At 46.7% G+C, this 19,967-nt stretch overlaps 1 protein-coding gene across 1 annotated transcript in view; it reads right to left on the bottom strand.

Moving 5' to 3' along the window:
* Positions 1-19,967, bottom strand: part of TMC5 (transmembrane channel like 5) — a 55,659-nt gene that overhangs the window by 15,874 nt on the left and 19,818 nt on the right. Inside the window, exons 4-12 of the mRNA XM_033101884.1 lie at positions 17,755-18,941; positions 15,900-16,072; positions 13,429-13,515; positions 8,314-8,413; positions 7,269-7,356; positions 6,588-6,836; positions 4,362-4,513; positions 2,513-2,657; positions 1,145-1,300 (exon numbers count right to left, since the gene is read on the bottom strand). Coding sequence (XP_032957775.1) covers positions 1,145-1,300; positions 2,513-2,657; positions 4,362-4,513; positions 6,588-6,836; positions 7,269-7,356; positions 8,314-8,413; positions 13,429-13,515; positions 15,900-16,072; positions 17,755-18,866 — 2,262 coding nt within the window. The 5' untranslated portion in view covers positions 18,867-18,941. The remainder of the gene's footprint in view (positions 1-1,144; positions 1,301-2,512; positions 2,658-4,361; positions 4,514-6,587; positions 6,837-7,268; positions 7,357-8,313; positions 8,414-13,428; positions 13,516-15,899; positions 16,073-17,754; positions 18,942-19,967) is intronic.

The raw sequence follows: 19,967 nt of genomic DNA, 5'->3' as shown, positions 1-19,967 counted from the left end.
GTGCTTATCTACAGTCTTTTGTAGAAAGACTTAGAAAAAGATGCCTAAACAGGTGTTTTGAGGCTGCATGTGATGAGTGTACAAGGAAAGCCTGCAGAGTAAGAAGCACCTAACTCAGCCTAGTGAGGGTGGCGGTGGTGAGAGAAGGCTGCCTGGGGGAAGCGACACCCATGAGGTCCAGAGGAAGAAAAGGAGGCGTGTGCGAAAAGGTGAGTGGTGCGGTGCAGACGGAATTGCATGTTTCCCATCGAGAGATGAGGGAAAGCGTGGAATGTTCCGGGAACTATGGACGCACCAGTTAGTGTTGCTGGTGTGGCATATGGGTGGTTGTGGGGTTCCGAGGCTAGAGACAGGGGCAGGGGTCAGATCATAAAAGATCTACCAATCATGCCACAGAGGGTAGATTTTATATTAAGCGTAATGGGAAGCCATTAAAGAAAGTGACATCATCAGACCAACCTGCACCACAATTTTAGAGGTCAGCAAACTGGCCCATTTTCCACAGAAGAAAGCTGAAACCTACAGAAAAACGGTACTTTGCCACCCAGCTAATTAATCTCAGAGTTCATATCATTAAAAAAAACACAACTAACTAACATTCCCTCGTCACCCACAGAACCAGGCACTAAGTGAAGCCTCTGCATAACTTGGCCATGACCCCACCCATGACCACACCCCTACAAAGATAGGGGTGACTGTTCCCATTTTACAAGTGAGGAATTTGGGACTTGGAAGGAGCACATCACTTGCCAGAGTCCATCAGATCACAACACGTATTGAGTGTCTGTGCAGGGTCAGCAGCTGTGGGGGGCAGCAGGGTTATCATAATACAGGAAGAAACAGGAACTTGGTCCCAGGTCTGCGGCCAAAGTTGCCATCTCTCCACCAGCCCAGAGCCTGTCACTCTAAGATGTGCACACACGTCACCTAAGGACGTTGTTAAGACGCAGATTCTGAGTCCATGGGCCCAGGGGAGGGACCTGAGTTTTGCATTTGCTAACACGTTTCCAGCGGATGCCAACGCCGCTGGCCACGCAGCCGGTTTGAGTAGCGGCCTCTACTCTGCTCGCCGCTCCAGCATCCCGTCCCTTCACTTGGTTCTCTGGACTCTGGTCCCGGCCCTCCTGCCTCTCTGGTCACCTACCTCTGTGTTGTTCTCAGCCAGGTAATAAACAGCGACACAGCAGGCAATGGCCAGGCTGGTGGACACAACCCAGGCTGCCAGGTGAGTAGACCAGCGGCTCAGCCGCTGACTGAGCGTCAACTTGACATTCTCCTGACGGATTTCTGACAGGTTCTCCTATCAACACAAGGAAGTCACGTTGGCCCACAGACCCCTCCCCACTGTTAGCAAAGACCTCCCCCCACGTGAATACTCTCCACTCCCAGAGACACAAACACACCCCAAATCCACAGGCGAGAGAGAGGACAGTCCACGATGATCCTGGATTATGGGAGACCCCTGGGAAACGCTCAAATGGGCAAGAACCCCATCACTGCCCCAAGCGCCTTCTCTATCTTAGAAGAACGGAGAGGACCAACAGATTGGGACCGAGGAAAGTACACTGAGGTCATGAAAGTCTTGAATTTAAGAACTTAACATCCGCAATCCTTGTAACAAGGCCTCTTGGTTTATACACTCTGCTTGCTCTTTCTTTTTAACAAGATTTTTCTGCAGACCAGGGTTTCTCAGCCTCGGCACGATTGACATTTGGGGCCAGATAGTTCTCTGTTGCGGCAGCTGTCCTGTGCATTGCAGGCTGTTTAGTTGCATCTACCCACGAGATGCCAGGAACACCCCCTCCTCGATTTGGTAACAACCTTCAAAGTCTCCAGACATTCGCTGGTTCGAGTCCCACATGGACCAGGGAGAAGCCAACAGCTTGAGCTTGGAGCTGGGTCTCTGGTGGGCAGCCAGTTGGCTCAGTGGCTAGAGCGAAGTGCTCATAACACCAAGGTCACTGGTTCGAGTCCCACATGGGCCAGTGAGCTGCGCCCTCCACAACTAGATTAAAAACAATTTGACTTGGAGCTGAGCTGTGCCCCCCACAACTAAATTGAAAAACAGTATCTGACATGCTGGAAAATAAACTGTTCCCCAATATACCCCAATAATTTTTTTTTTTTTTAAGCTCTCCAGACATTGTCACATGTCTCCTGAGCAGCAACTTGGACTGGGTTTGAAAACCACTGGATAAAATTTAAACCTGGAACTATGAAGTCAAGAAGTATTTACAGCTAACATTTTGATATAAATTGCTAACCTGCCTTCCAGTAAGCTTGACTAATTAAAAAGCCAGCCATAGCATGTGAAATGTCCATTTCCCTACACCATCACAAGCACTGGGCATTGTATTTTTTCTGGGTTTTGGGGTTTTTCTGTTTTGTTTTGTTTTTGCCATTCTCATGGGTGGACAATGATTCATTATTACTTTAAGAAAAGTCACAGACACACTGAAAGAGGGAAGGAGAATGGCCGAGGAAGATGCTGCGAAAAGCAAGCTTGTCTTACCTTTATCTCAGTGCTTAGGTTCTTCTGTTTCAGCTTCACAGCTCTTTCGTGAGTGACAGTGAAGTCCCAGCAAAAAATAAGCTTAGTGATCCCTCTGGAGTAAACGTGGGGGTTAATGAAGTTTTTCCGGAAATGCCTGGCCATGCTGGGGAGGGCAGAAACCAAATGTCACGGGTTATTCAGACAGGCAGTGAGGAGAGCAGGGATAAAAACAAAAGTCCTATCCTTCGATGTGAAAGGCAACATGGAAGAGTTAACTACAAGTTCTTCTGGAACAGTGTGCTCACAACCGTAATGGTTAAATGCACTGGCTTCGGGATCTGACAGGCCTGACTTACAAACCTAGATTGCCAGCAGGCGGATCTTCGTCATTTTATTATAACTGTCCTGAGCCTCAGTTTCCACATCAATATAATGGGGATAATAATAGGACCCACCTCACAGAGTTATTACGAGAGGTGTATTTGTTTCTTATTGCTGCTGTAACAAATTGCCCCGAACTTAGTGGCTTAAAACAACACAAATTTATTCTCTTACTGGAGATCAGAAATCAGAACATGGACCTAAAGTTAAGGTGTTGGCAGGGCTGTGTTCTTTCTGGAAGCTCTGGCGGACAATCTGTTTTGTTGCCTTTTCCAGCTTCCCGAGGCTGCCTGCATTCCTTGGCTGGCAAACCCCTTCCTCCATCTTCAAAGTGACCAGAGTCGCGTCTTCCACACTCTGTCTCTGACCCTCCTGCCTCTCACTTATAAGGACACTTGTGATTACCTTTGTCCCACCTGTATAATCCAGGATAACCTTCCCAATTTAACATCCTTAATTTAATCACATCTGCAAACTCCTTTTTGCCAGGTGAGAGAACATACTCATAGGCTCTGGGGATCAGGACGGGGACAATTTTGGGGGGTGTCGAGGGTATTATTCAGCCTACCTACTACACGAGTCAATGCAGCGCCTAGAGCAGGAAGCACTCGATAATGGCAGCGGTTCTTATCATAAGGATATCAGGAGGACTCAATGAAATCAGGCCCAGGATAAATAAATGCTAAATAAAAAATGGACACTACCCTTCCGAAAATTTCCACCACTGAGTAACAGCAACTTAAGAATGCATTTCCTAGTTTGATGGGACAAAACAGAATCTCATTTTCCTTTGAATTATTGTGCTGCCAGGAAGGTTGTTATAGGCTGAATTGTATCCCCTAGAGAAGTGTGTGTATGTTGAAGCCCTAACCTCCAGGACCTCAGAATGTGACTGTATTTGCCGGGAGGGTCCTTAAGTTACAATGAGGTCATTAAGGTGGCCCGAATCCCATATGACCTGTGTCCTTTCCAAGAAGAGAACAGTAGGACACGGATGTGGACAGAGGGAAGACCACGTGAGGACACAGGGAGAAGACGGCCGTCTCAAAAAGCCGAGGACAAATGCCTCAGAGGAAACCAGTACTGCCAACACCTTGGTCCTGGGCTTCCAGCCTCCAGAACTTGAGAAAATAAATTCCTGTCCTTGTAGCCCCCAATCTGTGGTACTTTGTCACTCAGACCTACAAACAAATGCAGAGGTTGAACATCTATCTGTCCCTTCTCTTTGACAACTGACAATTGTCCGTCCGTGTCCTTCTGTCCATACAACACCTTGAGTCATTGCATTCTTAGGTTTGGACTGACTCATTTCTTTAAAAGCACACAAAAACCACTCTCCTCTGTCCAAACTCATATTTTTGGTTGCAGGACAAGGAATGATCAAACAGATGACAGAGAAACTGTTTCCTAGGTAACTTTCGAGTCTCTTGAATTTTGTCTAAATCTGAAAAAGAGCTTAGAATCAAGAAATGCAGACTCTCCATACCTGAACAGCAAACTGAAAAAGCAGATGGTCAAACAGGCTCCGATTGTGAAGATGTAGGCTAGCGGCATATCATAGGACGCCGCACCGTCCCCGTGCTGGATTGTAGAGTTGGTGTAAAAGCCATAGTACATCACTGTGTCACTAAAATAATCCTAAAAGGGACAATAAGCCCTAGGTCAGGTGGGTCTCTTGAGAAAATGATGACCGACTATGATCAGGATGGTTGACTTCTTCTATCTACAGGAAGCTCGAACCTGTCAATGTAGACGTTTTGTTTGCCAGGAAAGGGGCACCCAAGGCCACTGAGAACCTGGACATTGTATCACTAGGCTCTCAGACTGGAAAGAATCCCAAACCAACATTACTTTACAATAGAGGGACCCAGTTGTCACCACTTGGACCCAGGAATCAAGCGAAGCAGGACTCAAAAGCAGGGTGCATGTTGAAGAAATTCACAGTGAAATGTCCTGATGTCTATAATTTACTGTAAAATGCCTCCCAAGATAATAAGATGAAACAAATACAGCAAAATGTTAACAATATTAAAGCTATGCAGAGTGTATGTGGATGCTTATTATATGACTTTTTATTTTTCTGTATAATTGAAATTTTTCATAATAAAATGTTTCATATATACAAATACACAAAATATACTCAGTAAAGAGGGAAAAAGAAGAAATTTACACAATAATTCCATTTACATGCATCTATCCCAAGGAAATTTTTTTAACAGAAAAAGAAAAAAAAAAGGGACAAATGGAAGAACCTTACTTTGAACATTCCTGCAAGAGTCAGCAGACTTTTTCTGTAAAGAGCTAGGTAGCAAATATCTTTGGCTTGGTGGCCAATATGGCAGCCACAGCAAAGATTCAGCTCTATGGACAGCAGAGAAGCAGCACAGACGTGCAAACAAATAAATGAGGGTGACCATGTTCCAAAAGTACATTATTCATAGATGCTGAAATTTGAATTTCATATAATATTCATGTTTCTCCAACTATTATCCTTCTTTTGATTTTTTTCAAGCATTTAAAAATATGGAAACCAATCTTAGTTTGCAGGCTGATCAAAAACAGGTGGGCCAGCCAGATTTGGCGCTTGGACTGTAGTTTGTCAATCCCTGGTCTACAGAATATCAATGGTAGAAATCTCTTCTACAAGGTGAACTCACAAGGGCTATGTGCCTCAATAAGGTGCTGGGTAAATAAGTTATGGTTGCTATTAAGTAGAATCTATATAGGATCTATATAGATATCCAAGACACATAGTGAAGCAAAAAATGTTGAAAACAAGATTGTGTTATTCTATCCTCTTTTTATTTTTTAAAGGAATGTCTGTCTATCCATTCGTCCGTCCATCCATCCATCCATCCATCCATCCATCCATCCATCCACCTACCTACATACCTACCTATATACCGTTTCCCCGAAAATAAGACCTAGCTGGACAATCAGCTCTAATGCGTCTTTTGGAGCAAAAATTAATATAAGACCTGGTATTATATTATATTATATTATATTATATTATATTATATTATATTATATTATATTATATTATACCTGGCCTTATATTATAGTAAGATAAGACCGGGTCTTATATTAAGTTTTGCTCCAAAAGACACATTAGAGCTGATTGTCCAGCTAGGTCTTATTTTCAGGGAAACACGGTATGTATCTATGTTTGTAAAGGAACAAACAGTGAAGAACAAAGAACAAAGATACCCTCTGGAACTGGGGAGTTACACAAGGGAAGAAGGGTAAAATGGACTTTCCCTTAGTTTGTTCTCTTCTATAATAGGAACTTTTCAAAAGGAGCGTTGTATTTTGTAAAATGAAAAATAAAAAAGAAAGAAAAGGTAGATCTATGAACACTAACACAAGATATCCACCACATCTTAGGCGAAGAAAACAAGTCGTCAGCATTATATAGGAATAATGCATCTTTTGTTAACAACGCAAAAGAATGTATATGTACATCTATACATGTGTCCCTATGTGCTCCGAGAAGACGATTCTGAATGGCAGAAACTGTTAGCTCTGGAGCCAGAAATTCTTCTATGCTGTGTATATGTTACTTTTGGGGAAACAAGAAAAACGTTATTCACACACCCACGTTCCCCATCAGTTGACGCCCAGGAAAAATGAGAGGTCTGGAGTGGTGACCAGTAAGGTGCGTCTGTAGGTTTCCAAGGTGGTAAACTGCAGGCGGGGGAAATGGAGGACTTACCGCCCCGGTGAAAAACTCCAGTCCAGTGAATGGAAGGGTATTCTCTGCGGCCACGGTTAACTGCGGGATTATGATAAAGCTGAAGGTCACGATGAACGAGAAAATGTTGAACTTCAGAAGCCACCTGAGAAAGTTGAAATAGGACAGGACGCTGGTTCCAAACTTGCCCCCGATGACCTTGAGCACCTTCTGCCACAGGTTGATGGAACTGAGCAGCTCCGACAGGCTGTTCTTGGATCTCCGGTATGCCTGGGGGTGGGGTGCAAAACACAACAGTTGACATTCCCTCAACAAGTACCCACCCAAAGGGTCCCCCAGTCGCTATTCCAGCCACGGTTTCTAGAGCATGACCATGTGCCAGGCCCTTCCATAAGCACATTTGCAAATGTCATCACATTTAATCCAAGGGATCACCTGCTAAAGCGAGTGCTATTATTACCTTCCCAGGTTTGCTGCCAAAGGGGACACTCGCAGTGGCTGAGTTGCCCAGATAACTCAGACCTTTGAATGCCCACCTGGTTTTCCCACATCTACACTGCCTCAATTTCTGTGACTTTCAGTGAAACAGACCTGAATTTTGGTTCCTCTTCCCCTGCGTCCTCTTTCATCCCCACTCTCCCACCTCCCTGTTTTCACCCTCTTGGGTGCCCATTTTTCCGACTACAGTAAAGGCTGATTTACCAGTGAAATGGAGTTCAGACACTGAGTGCAGCAGGTGAGCTCAAAGATACGAGGGGACTGCTTCCTTTTCTCTTTATCAACTACTTTCCTGTGGGGAATGGCAGAAGAAAGCGAGAGATATCAACGCTATAATATCCATTCCCAAAATATATACAGAGTGCCACAACATGCCTGGCATGGTCCCGGGTGGAAAGAGACCAGTTTCCCTGCCTCAGGAGCTGACATCCTAGTGGGAAGAGAAAGACAAGAGACAATGAACATAATAACAAAATGGGTAAACGATATAGGATATTAAGAGGTGATTTGTATTATGGAAAAGAAAATGGGAAAACAGAGCAGGGAAGGGAGATAGGAAATGCTCTGGTGGGAACCCTGTTACAATTTGAAAGAGAGTGATATTTCAGCAAAGTCTTGGAGGAAAGGAGGGCTTAGTCGTATGCATAGGCAACAGGTAATGCAAAGCCCCAAGGAGACGGCGATGGCTGGAATTTTCTATTCCAGGATCTCATCCCACATTGCAGTCCGTCGTCATGTCTCTTTAGAACCCTCTAGTCTGTGACAGTTCCTCACACTTTCCTCATTTGTGATGACCTTGACAGGTCTGAGGAGTACTGGTCGGGTGTTTTGCAGAATGGCCCGCACTTGGGGTTTGCCTGATTATTTTCTCTGGTTAGCCTGGGGGCGGGGATGGGTTTTATTAGACTGCCACAGAAGAGATGTGTCCTGGTCACGTGACTGACCTCTGGGGACGCCAGCCGTGATCACCTGGCTGAGGTAGGACTAGCTGGAATTCGCCTGTGGAAGGTGATTCTCCCTCCCACCCTCTACAGTCTGCTCTTTGGAAGCTAGTCACCAAACCCAGCCCACACTCCAGGCGGGAGGAGACGGGAACACCTACCTACACAGATTAGGTAGAATTCTTCTGAAGCAGGACTGTCTCTTCTCTCGCACTTATTTATTTATGATCTACCTCTCTAAGATGGGCAGAAGTAGGAGATTACGATCCGCGTGAAATCTGGGATAGAAGAAAAGCTTTGGTCCATACCTGAGGTTCCTTTTCTCTTCCATGGTCCTTGGCTGACTCCTGATGGCTTTCATTCTGTCTCTGGATGTCATGGAAATCAGAGATGTAATTAACTTTTGTCCTGAGGAAGAAAATAAACGGAGTTTCATTTTTATTTTTACCTTCAACAGGATAATAGCATTTTAAAAGATGGCGCTGAAGGTAGCACCATGTTTTTATCAGAGCACAAGGAAAGAAGAATCTACGGACTCCCGATTCCCAAAGGTCACCCACAAAAGTGGGACGACAGCACGCGTCTGTGTTACCCTTCAAATGATGCTTTGCATGCAATTCCGAGTGAGCGTTTTCCATTTCCCATGACGATAAAACATTTCACAAGGCCAGCGAGCCCCTGCCTTTGGTCCGCCTCTCTCTCCTCTCTCACTTCAATAGCTCGCATCCCTTTCCTGTGCCCCTGGACTCCAGGCCCACGCACCTCCTTTACAATCCTTGATGTTGTCTTATGTGCTTCCACTCCCCTACGACGACTCCCCGCTCTTCTCCTGCTAACTCACATTTACATTTTGGGTCAATATGGTGGCTATTGTTGGTGGCCTATCCCAAACTCATTTGTCCTTTTTAATAGAATCCCGATTTTGTTTGGAAACCTATATTCCTCCCTCCCACGATCCTGAGCTTCCGCACCATGTGGGGCCCATCTCCAGGCACAGGGGACAGGTCCCCATGAGTCCAGGTCAATCCCGATGGCCCTGTGTCCCTAGCAGGTGACCGTTGTAGGCACAGACATGGGACACAATGTTGGTCAATGTTCTGTGAGGGATGGACTGCCGCCAAGAGGGGAGCTTCTTGGTAAAGGTTTCTTCCTTCTTGCAAAAGCAAAACTCAAAAAACAAGGAAAAGATGGAGCCTTCTTCCTCTGGACGTTGTGTGTCTGCATATGACACCTGGGACTGCTGCCACATCTTGTAACAGTGACGAAGCCAGCTAGGGGCCCCGGCTGGAGTCACAATCGAGGGAACAGACTGGCTCCCTGGTCGAGCTATTGAGCCAGAACCCCTCATTTTCATGACATACTGTAGTTAAGGTGGAGGGAGCATCTCCAGAAGAGAGCCACCACAAACTCCCTGGGCTGAACATGAGGAAATTGCTCTCTCCTGAGAGGGAAGGGGGAGCAGACAGAGAGGAAGAAAGGAGGAGGAGGGAGATGGGGAAAAAACAGAGATTCAGGGAGACAGCAGAGTGACAGGAGATGTCCCACTCTTCATTTAAGGGGCTAAACCCACACAATGCTTTGCTGTCACTAGATTTTTCGCCCCCTTAGAAAGCACTGAGAGAGGCTGGACTTTATGCCTGAAGTATTATGGGCTGAAACAAAAAAACCACCCAAGAAACTAAGCCGTATTTGGACTCAGGAGCAGAGGCAGGGAGGTCTCGGCTAAGGACGACTTTCATGGTGGATTTGGCAGAAAGAGGCATCCCTGTGTTGCTGAATCCAGGGTGGGAAGGAATTGGACCAAAGCAGGACAGTGGTTAAGGTGTCAGGCTTGGGAACCAGGCCGACCTGCATTTGGGCCTGAATCTGCCAGGTCACTTAATTTCCCCGAACCTCAGTTTCCTCATCAAGCAAATGGAAATGACAAGCGTGCTTGCCTCCCAGGTGTGGAGCGTGGGGAGGAAATAAAACTAAACTCAATGGATAACAAACAGGAATGCCGGGCAGAGCACCAGACACCTGCAATGAGCTTGATCAACGTCGACTCCTGTTTAGGTGTGAGATGCTCTCAAAGTGACCCCCTCCTCGGGTTCTAGCATCCTTAGGTCATCTCCCAATCCTTCCACCTACTTGATGTCTTAAAACTAAGAAGGCCTGTGGACCCCTTGGAAACCTTCTTTGCTCTCGTCCTCACTGCTCTGCCCCGGCGTCTTACTACCTTGAATATTTTCATGGGAAGTCCAAGAAGTGTCTGTGCCCGTGCTCTCCGGGCTATGAAGGGTCTGAGAAAACGATTCATTCGAGGATGTTGAAAACTGTAACCACTGCTTGGCGTTTCTGTCATTCCGGGGACTGAAAATCTGAGAGTCTGTCCCGTCGACGTCAGACGTGGATGAGACCATGCTGAAGGCCGAGTTCACCAGCTTCCCCGGCACCCTCTGATTTGAGGACAGGTGCCTTTGGACCCAGATGGCACAGTCTCAACCTCGATGATGACGTCATTCCCTTGGGCATCAGACAGCATCTCTCGCTTCATCCCAGCCTAATTCTGCACTGGGGTGGGTTTCCACAGACCTCACCCAGCCGTCACGGCAGCACTGTCGAGAACCGCCTTGAAAAGGGAGGGCAATCACAGAGGGATGCCCCATCCACATGCTTTAAAACGCCAGGATGAGCTCGCCAAAGCCAGCCCCGCACAAATCACAATGTAACGCCCCACGGCTATACGAGAGGCATCTCCTAGGAGGAGGTTTCTGAAGAGAGTTCCGTCTCGGTAGCTAGGTAAGCAACTGCGAACAGAATCCTTCAATGAAGACAATGGGATTCTAGAAACAGAAGGCAGAGATTCTTCTAAATGACTCATAATCAAAGGGAAAGACTTGCTTTTTCGTTTGGTGCTTCTGGCCTAAAACTTTACTTTATGTTCATAATTGTATATGCCTATGTAAGTCCAGATGGGTTTCTAGTGAGACGGTTATTATCTCCTGACTGCCTTGGGGGGCCAATCCTGCTGTCAGCCTTTCAATATCTATTCTCCACTTCTCTCCTACCAGCAGAAACTTCCTTTCCTGGGCAGGCACTGTGCTCGGTTACCATTCTCCCAGCTTCCTTTGTGGCTGCGGATAGACCCGTGACTCCATTTTGGCCCATGAGACACGTGGTTTCCAGGAATGCTCTTCCCAAGGTGCCATTGTGCCTGGTTTCACCTTTTGCCCTTCACCATTTCGCCTTCTTCCTGACCGGCGCTGCCATTTTGAAAACAAGAGGACAGATATTCACCGACTAAGGTGGTGGAGAGAGAAGCTATAGAAGGAGCCTCGGTCCTTGAGAGCACGGTGGGCAGAGCTGCTGCACAAACTCTGGCCTCTCTCCCTCCACACTTCCTGTTACGTCAGAAAATAAGTCCCATAATTGCTAAGTCAATGCCCTGTTTTAGGGCCAGGCCCTTGAACACAGTTCCTATCCAAGTGACCTGATTGGGAAATCACTTCGGCTCAGTTTATGTAATATTTGGAGAAACTGAGGTGCAGAGAAATGAACTGAACTCCCTCCTCATCACACCCTCATTAAATGACAGGACGGAACTAGTACTCTACACCTGTCCCCACCAATGATAAATAACAGCAACAATACCTGCCATTTGCTGCAGGCAAACTGCTTATATAGAGTATATCATTTAATATTCACAATCACCCTATGAAATAAGTACTATAATCAACCCCATTTTATAGATAAGAACACTGAGGCCCAAAGAGGTAATTTACCTCAGGTCACAAAACCAGCAAGTAGCAGCTCTGAATGTCAAACCCAGATCTGTCTGGCCCCAAAGCAGGACCTCTTCATCACTTCACCCCGGCCCCTTCCTACAACAAGAATGCTGATGTAGCATTCATTCATTCATTCATAAATGAATATTTATGAGTGCCTACTATGGGCTGGATGTTTCCTAGGTGCATAGCGTAGTCCATCGAAGTGATGCTTTATCAGGAGGCTGTCCACCAATTAACTGTACGCGGCTTGAGAATGAGGACGGAGGCAAAGCACAGTGGTGACAAAAGCCAGGTTCATTTGTGTCCTCCACTTCTTTACTTCTCTCTGCCTTCTGGGGGCTCCGCTTTGACCAGAGGCCCCAAACCTCATGATGGCTAGCTAGAGCAGTCTCAGGAAGAGTAAAGGCATTTCTCTTCTCCCATAGTTACAGCCGTTCTCTATTCCAGGGGGACCAAATGGAGATTATGTCCCCGAGGTTTTCCCTCCCCAGCAACAATAGCTAATTGTTTTGGAAGAGACTTGCCTCCTTGAGAAGGTTCTTAAGATGAGGCTAAAGGTTATCATACAGGCTAGGGGCCTGGCGGTGAGAGATACTGTAGTTTGAAGTCATGAAACTCCTCAGTTTGGGTTATTACGTAGAGGACACCATGGGTTTATTTCTTGTTGTTCACAGATTTGCTTTTAGGTCCCAGCATTCCCTGGGCGCTCTCCTCTGTTGCTTTCTTTTTATCTCTCGGTCTTTGCCTCTGCTCAGGCCTTCATCACTACCCACAGTGGTCCTTCCAGAGCTTCCAGACTGATTTCAAAGCCTCTGTCTTTCACCAGCACGCCTGCGTCTACACTCCACCATCACTAACAACTACACAACGCCTCAGAAAAATTTTGATCAGTGCACTGCCACCTCACCAACACATGTGTCAGACATAGGATGGACATGTGACCCAGCCTTCTTTCCTACCATGATTGGTCCACACGTAGGCAGGCGTGCGGCCCAAAGAGAGGCAGACAGAGTCTTTCCTCAGCATTGCCTGAGAGACCCACAGAGAAAGGGAGACTGTCATTGAAGCCACTAAGCTGAGGGTGTGTGTCTAGGCCTCCTATTGGTCACACGCCCTGGCCTGCAGTGAAGGCGTGACTGCGGCCGAGACATGTGAGGTGAAGCTTAAAGGGAAGCTGGGTCAAGCATAGATGAGCTATAGATGGAGGAAAAGAGAGTCCGGGTAGCACTGAGCCTCTGGCTTCAGACTCAGAGGCCCTGGGTCCTGTAACTCAGTCCATACATTAATTCGACAAATATCTCTGAGTACCCACTATGTGCCAGGCACAGTACAGGGGCCAGAAGGTAACTCGACCTCCAATTCTTTGTTTCTCCCATATCCTCCCCTTCCCCACAAGCCAATAAACTCAATGTGGACCCGTGCGAGTTGGGTTTCTGTCACTTGCAACCAGAAGAGTCCTGATGAAGACACCTTGATGTCCAGAGGAGAAAAACAACTCTGCACGTCTACAAGAAAACCCCGTTTGATACTCTTAGGGAGCGCGGCTCAGTTACCACACCCGAGGCTGAGAGGAAATGGCCCCGTCTGCATTGCCTTGATCGTTCCTTCTCCAGCGCTGAATGTTTGCGCACTTCCTGTTCACGCTGTAATTACCTTGGGGTGACTGGTGCCAATCGCTCCTAGGCAGTGGGTTTCTATAAGCTCGCTCGGGGTGACCTTCACCCACATACGCGGGATTCACTGGAATGAAGAGACAGGAGACGTTGCCATGAATCCCACCATGTTAGATATTACGGAGCACACAACAGTTGGTGGAGCCTGAGACCTTGACCCTGGAGGTTCTACTAGACTAACGACGAAGCACTTGGGTGTAAAATCGGGCGCCGACATGAAAACAACGCTGTTGAATTACAAACAGCCTCCATGGATGGCTTTCATTTGACTACAAGCCATAGTTAAAAACAACTGTTACACTGAGATCCAGGACATACCTACACATATGTAACTAAAACCCAAGTTTCACAAAACAGCACTTTGCTGGACTACGTAAGCAACACTCTGATGTATTCTTCTTCTTTTCCATTCTTTTCTATTTCATTAAAAAAAATTAATTGCCCAGCTTGTTAACGGGCTACACCTTAGTTTGACACATACTTGCCTGGGGGGCAGGAGGGAGGGATGAACAGGCAGAGCACCAAGGGTTTTGGGGTAGTGAAACTCTTCTGTACGATACCGTACTGAGGGATACATGTCATTATACATTTCCAAACCCACAGAATGCACACCGCCAAGAACGAACACTGATGTAAACCGTGGGCTTTCGGTAATGTTCAGACGCCAGAGCAGGCTCACTGATGGCAACAAATGTAGTACCAGTCGGGGGGGACGTTGATAATGGGGGAGGCTGTGCATATGGGGCCTGGGGGTGTATGGGAAATTTCAATTTTACTGTGAACCTAAAACTGCTCTAAAAAAAATAGTTCTTAAACTTTTAAAAAATTAAGCAAAAAAAAAAAAAAAAAAAACTTGTCTAGATAGTTATAGAGGTTCCTTCCAGTTCCGGCATTTTAGGATGATGTCTGAACGAATGTGAAACGGCAGGATTTTCTTAGGGACAGAGTCCATTCTCAGCACCTACACGGCAGTGTCACGTTTCAATACATTTTTATTCAACCCATGGTAAACATGAAAGGCTAAAGTCCTCAACAGCGAACACGCAGCACATTTTGATGGCGACGTGTACAAAATCACACTGTAGGAAGTTCTGGAACTTCTCACCAGGAATCAATTCCCAGATTTGTTACTTACTAGCTGTGCGCCCTTGGGCCTGTTACTTAACCTCTCTGAGCTTCAATAGCTTAGTATCTAAAACAGAGATAGTATCTTTTTTTTTTGTTGCTGCTATTGGCCCCCTAAGGAGTCTTTAGACATTTCTGCCTTACTGCCTCCCCCCATGAAATGTTAATACCACAGACAGACTATATATCTGTTCATATACTGTGTATGTATCTGTGCTTTATACATAAGAAAAGAGAGATCTTTTCTGGCTTTTCAAGGATAAATTTCATCTCTTGGGATTGATTTTGCCCTATTGAGAATCATGGCACAAGGTTTGGAATAGCCTGAACGAATGTTTTCTATGCAAACGTGCGACAGTCGGTGGTTTTCATTAGTGCCTGGCAATGCGTCCCAGCCCCTCTTCTGCCTGTTTCAACCCTTCCCCACCTGCCCCTTCAGGGCTGAGCAATCGTCCATTTGCACTGGCCAGCACTTGGGTCCCTCGTTCTGTTCTTGGCTGAACATGCCCCCTTTTCTGGCCCCCGTGGGCTCTGAATTCCTATAACATTGATTTGTGTGGAATAAACTGGCTCCCTCTCACAGCAAGTCCCCCTTTTCTGCAGGAAGACCCAGTAGAATTTCCTTTGCCTCCCGGAGCTAACCCTTGACACACAGCAGATTCTGAACATGATGTGATTTTTCACATACTAATAGTCTGCTTGCTAACTTGCTTTCCTCTTAGTGGGCCAGTGTTCCCCGCCCTCTCAGGCTTTAAGTACCTCAAGGACAGAGCTGCCTCCTCCTCCCGTTGTCCCCCAGAGGTTCCGAGCACACAGATGCTCTCCGATCGAAGGAACACCTTCTGGATGCACTAAACTAACGCAGGCCACTGGCCGCACACAAACTGAGTCCAGCTCACCAGGAATTTTGTTGGCCGGGTTCAGTGTTTTTACTTTTTTATTATTGTCTCGGAGCACGTCAAAATTAAGGGAGTTCACCTAAAAACCCAGATTTCTCGCCCCTTTAGAAAATCTGGGGCTCTGGCCACACCGAGGCCACATTTCCACACACCCGCAGTGCATCGAATCCGAACACTGGCTCCCTCGTGTAAGCACAGGGTGCGTACACCCCAGGTTTTCATAAGCCTACCTGGCCTGTTCCGATAACTGATGATACTGGTTTGCTCTAGACGTTGACTTCTCAGCCCCTGTGAGGTGGGAGTTTGATGGGGGAGGGATAAACCAATTCTTCTGTGGCTGTACATCTTTCATGCTTGCTCCCCTAAGTCCACTGAATTTTACTTTCTTCCCAGGAGATGAGCCACATCTGAACCAAAGCTTACTTACCATAGCCAATGGTGGGAGCACCTGGCACAGAGAGGCCATACGGATTTTCCATCTCCATGGAGTTCATCTCAATGCTTTCAGGGTCATCTTCATTCTCTCTCACAAGGATGCCCACGGGGCTGTCACCCCGATGATGAAATGAGGACCGGATTGGAGCTGTTCTGCGGAGCACCCTGAAATCCCAAAATGATGCATCAACGTCCATCCAGGAGCATGGTAAGAACAGTCACCCATCCATCCATCCATCCATCCATCCATTTCCCAAATGCCAACTGAATACCAGCCATGTGTTTGGCACGGGCTAGGGGGTGAGGACATAAAGATAAAGACACATGGCTGTCTACCCTCAAGGAACTGCCAGTACAATCTGGTGGAGCTTCTTAGACTCAACCACAAGCAATGAGAAGACAGGCCCAGTCGTTCAGAGGCAGGAGAGAAGAATTCTGGTCGGGAGTTTGGGGGAAATATCTACACGGAAGAGAGACATCCGAGTTGGGTTTGGAAAGATCAATTCATACATAAAGAGTTAGGAGGAGGGCATTCCAAGGATGAAGAATCGCATAAAGGCGTGAGACAGGAAAGTGCCGAATATACAAAGGGAATGCTATGGAAACTCAGTGAACCCAGAGCAATGGTTCTCAGTTGGATGCATATACCAATTCCCAGGCCCCACCCCCAGACAATTAAATCAGAAGCTCTGAAAGTTAGGTCCTAGCATCTGGACTGTTTTTTAAAGCTCCCCAGGTGGTCAGATAATTAAGAACCACTGACCTGGAGTAGAGAGGGTGGAGGTAGGGAGGGGACAGCAGAGGTGAAAGGAGGTCAAGTCAGGCTGGTCTTTGGCTGGCATCTTACGATTAGCCCAGTTCGTCCTCATTCTTAAACGTTCTCAGAGATGAAGCGGTGTGGCCTTTCCCCCAAAGGTTATGGGGAACCGTGCATGTATTGTGGAATGATGAATCAGGCCGGGGGACAAAAATCAAGGACCTGGTCCTGTTAACCCTACTATTTAGGACCTGGAGACATTTTGACCCCTCTGCACACCCCAATCCCATATACTTGTTCCTTGAGATACATCCAAGGAATTCCATTCATTTGGGTTGATTGCATAAATATTGCTAGTAGAAACAGTACACACAAAATGAGACTCATATTGGTTAAAATGTCACATAAAATTTGTCGTTTTTTTTTTTTTAAAAAACCTGAAGAAAGAATCACATCTTGTTGGCAACACGTACATTGAAAAAATTTAACCCAGGAAAAAAAAATAGATTTAGGCGAATTAAGTCACCCAAACCAGCACTGTCCATGTCCAGAGCTGCACCTTGTAAAATTTGTCAATGACCAAAAATTAATGGATGACTGAAGATTTTTTTATGGCTCAGCCATAAAAATAAAAATAAAAAATTGAGGAATTAAATTGACCTCATGGAGTTAGATCTTCAAAAGATTTTCTTGATTATAATGCATTCCTGTTGATTTAATTCTGGTGAAAATGTTTGTGTTCATAATTGTCACGTCTTAACTCTACCCTCACTGGCAAAGTAGCAGGTCAAAATATTGGGGATCTAAGTGTTTTGCAGGGTTTGGAAAGGAAGAGGTAGGAGATTAGGGAGGATGTTATCCAAACCCAAGGTGATTAAAGATTACATTTAGGTAAAGGCTTGAAGCCTCAGACTGAGGGTCCCTGGCCCACGTGAGGTTTACAGGTAGGTGAGATCTACAGGTAGATAGGAAGGTCTGGCCACAACTTCAGGTCACGGAAACCATCATCCATGTCCCTAACCCAAATAATGCCAACCAAGGTCCACTGACTTGATGATTTAGTACTCAGCCCCCAGCCCAGTGGTCATACTCCCTGGTCATTTCTGGAGTCTTTGAAGAGCCATAATCTCGACCATCCTCAGCATGTGGGTAATCAGGCTCTCCCCAAAAGTTTGGAGACTGCTGATAGTCCTCAGCACTGGGATAGTCTGGTTCCCCCAAAAAGTTTGAAGAGTTAGGTTGATTCTCAGCACCCGGATAATCAGGCTCACTCAGAACGTCTATAGATGAGTTGATTCTGGAACCAGCATATTCTGGATTTCTTCTGGATCCTGGATGGTTGGAAGTGTCTCTGGGACCGGGATAGTTAGAGATTCCCGGAGCTCCAGGGTAGTCTGGTTCTTCAAAGGAGCCAAGATCACCAGGATTTGTTCTGGAGCCTGCATAGTTTCCACTGGTTTTAGAACCTGCAAAATCAGGATTTCGTCGAGATTCAGAGTAGTCTGGCTCTCTAGATGAGCCTGGATGATATGGATTGCTCCAAGATCCAGGATAACCTGGCTCTGCTAGAGACCCAGGATGGTCTGAACTTCTTCTGGAGCCTGCAGAGTACGGACTGCTCCTGGTGCCAGGGTAGTCTGGATTATTCCGAGATCCAGGATAATCTGCTCCTGCTAGAGGCCTGCGATAATCTGGACTTGTTCTGGAGCCTTCAGCGTACGGATTGCTCCTGGTGCCAGGGTAGTCTGGATTATTCCGAGATCCAGGATAATCTGCTCCTGCTAGAGGCCTGCGATAATCTGGACTTGTTCTGGAGCCTGCAGCGTACGGATTGCTCCTGGTGCCAGGGTAGTCTGGATTATTCTGAGATCCAGGATAATCTGGTTCTGCTAGAGACTCGAGATAGTCTGAACTTCTGGAACCTGCAGAGTACGGATTGCTCCTGGTGCCACGGTAGTCTGGATGACTCCAAGATCCAGGATAATCTGCTCCTGCTAGAGACCTGGAATAGTCTGAACTTGTTCTGGAGCCTGCAGAGTATGGATTGCTCCTGGTTTGAGAGTAATCTGAGTTGTTCAGAGGACCTGGAGAGTCTGGATGACGCTGAGTTTTCAAATACCCCTGCATGTAGTTCCGAGACTCTGAATAGTCAGGGTAATCTGGATCGTCCTCATACTCGTTATGCCGGTAGTAAGCAGACATGCTGGTACAGATTCTTTACCCTGGAGGGTTCAAGTGTTCCTGCATTTGCAGTTACTCAGGGATCTTTGCTTTAATCTGCAAAACAAAAAGGAAAGAAAAGGTCAGATTTTTTTCCTTTCTTCCCTGCAGAGATTGCTGGTTACCGTCCAGTGTTCGTCTTCCTTTATTGCATAGGTCGGTACCCAGCTGCCCAGAATAAAGTCTCTGTTTCCCAGCCTCCTGGGCACCTCAGTGTGGCCATGAGCATGGTCAGTGGGGTGTGAGCAGAAGTGACAGAGCCAGCATCCAGGCTTCAAGGGAAGGGGTATTCCTTGCTTTCTCAGTCCTTGCTTCCTGTGAACTGGGAATGACAGGACACCATCTCGGCCCATGCACACACAAAGGCAGCACCCATGTGAGAACAGCAGCACAGCAGCGGGAAGACGGCTGGGCTGCTGATGACGTCACAGGCCGGTGCTGACGTATCAGCTTGGGCTCTTACGTAAAGAAACAAAGGGATGTCTATCTGACGTGAACCACTGTTCTTTGGGTTTCTGACCCATGTGGCCACATTTATGTCCTGACCAACACAATCCCTCGATTGGGAGGGAGGCGCACAATGAGCCAAAAGATGGGAAGGAAGAAAGACTTTGTGAGCACTTTCGTTGCTCGTGGTTCTAGGGTTCAAAGCATAAATGAGTATGAGTGCCCGAAGGAAGAATGCATCATGGTAACTAGAGGACTTGGGTAAGGAGACGATTGCTACCATCCCTTCCAGTTTGAAAATAATGATTTCATGAGTTCCACGAGCTCGACTCTACAGACACAGCATACTTCCAAGTCAGAAGTGAGGGCGTTTTCATTTCTAAGTGTGTCGGATACCTGTTTTACCTGCCTATTACCTACTCCCCCTTCTTTTTGGCATCAATGCCCCGATTTTCCTCCAGACATCTGCCTCTCCCCGACTCTTGGTCCAGGTGATTCAGGAAGAGCTGGTGGCATTCCCGAGTCCAAGATGGTCACATGACCCGGGCCTGGCCAATCAGTGTCCACCATGGCCCTGGCCACAGGGTTTCATTCAGGAATAGACACAAAACCCTAGAAAGTCTTCCAGAGTCCTGA

This window comes from Rhinolophus ferrumequinum, assembly GCF_004115265.2.
Source record: "Rhinolophus ferrumequinum isolate MPI-CBG mRhiFer1 chromosome 15 unlocalized genomic scaffold, mRhiFer1_v1.p scaffold_54_arrow_ctg1_1, whole genome shotgun sequence".
NCBI classification, from domain to species: Eukaryota; Metazoa; Chordata; class Mammalia; order Chiroptera; family Rhinolophidae; genus Rhinolophus; species Rhinolophus ferrumequinum.
Note: the sequence above shows the minus strand (reverse complement) of the source record. Positions and strands in the feature narration are given on the sequence as shown.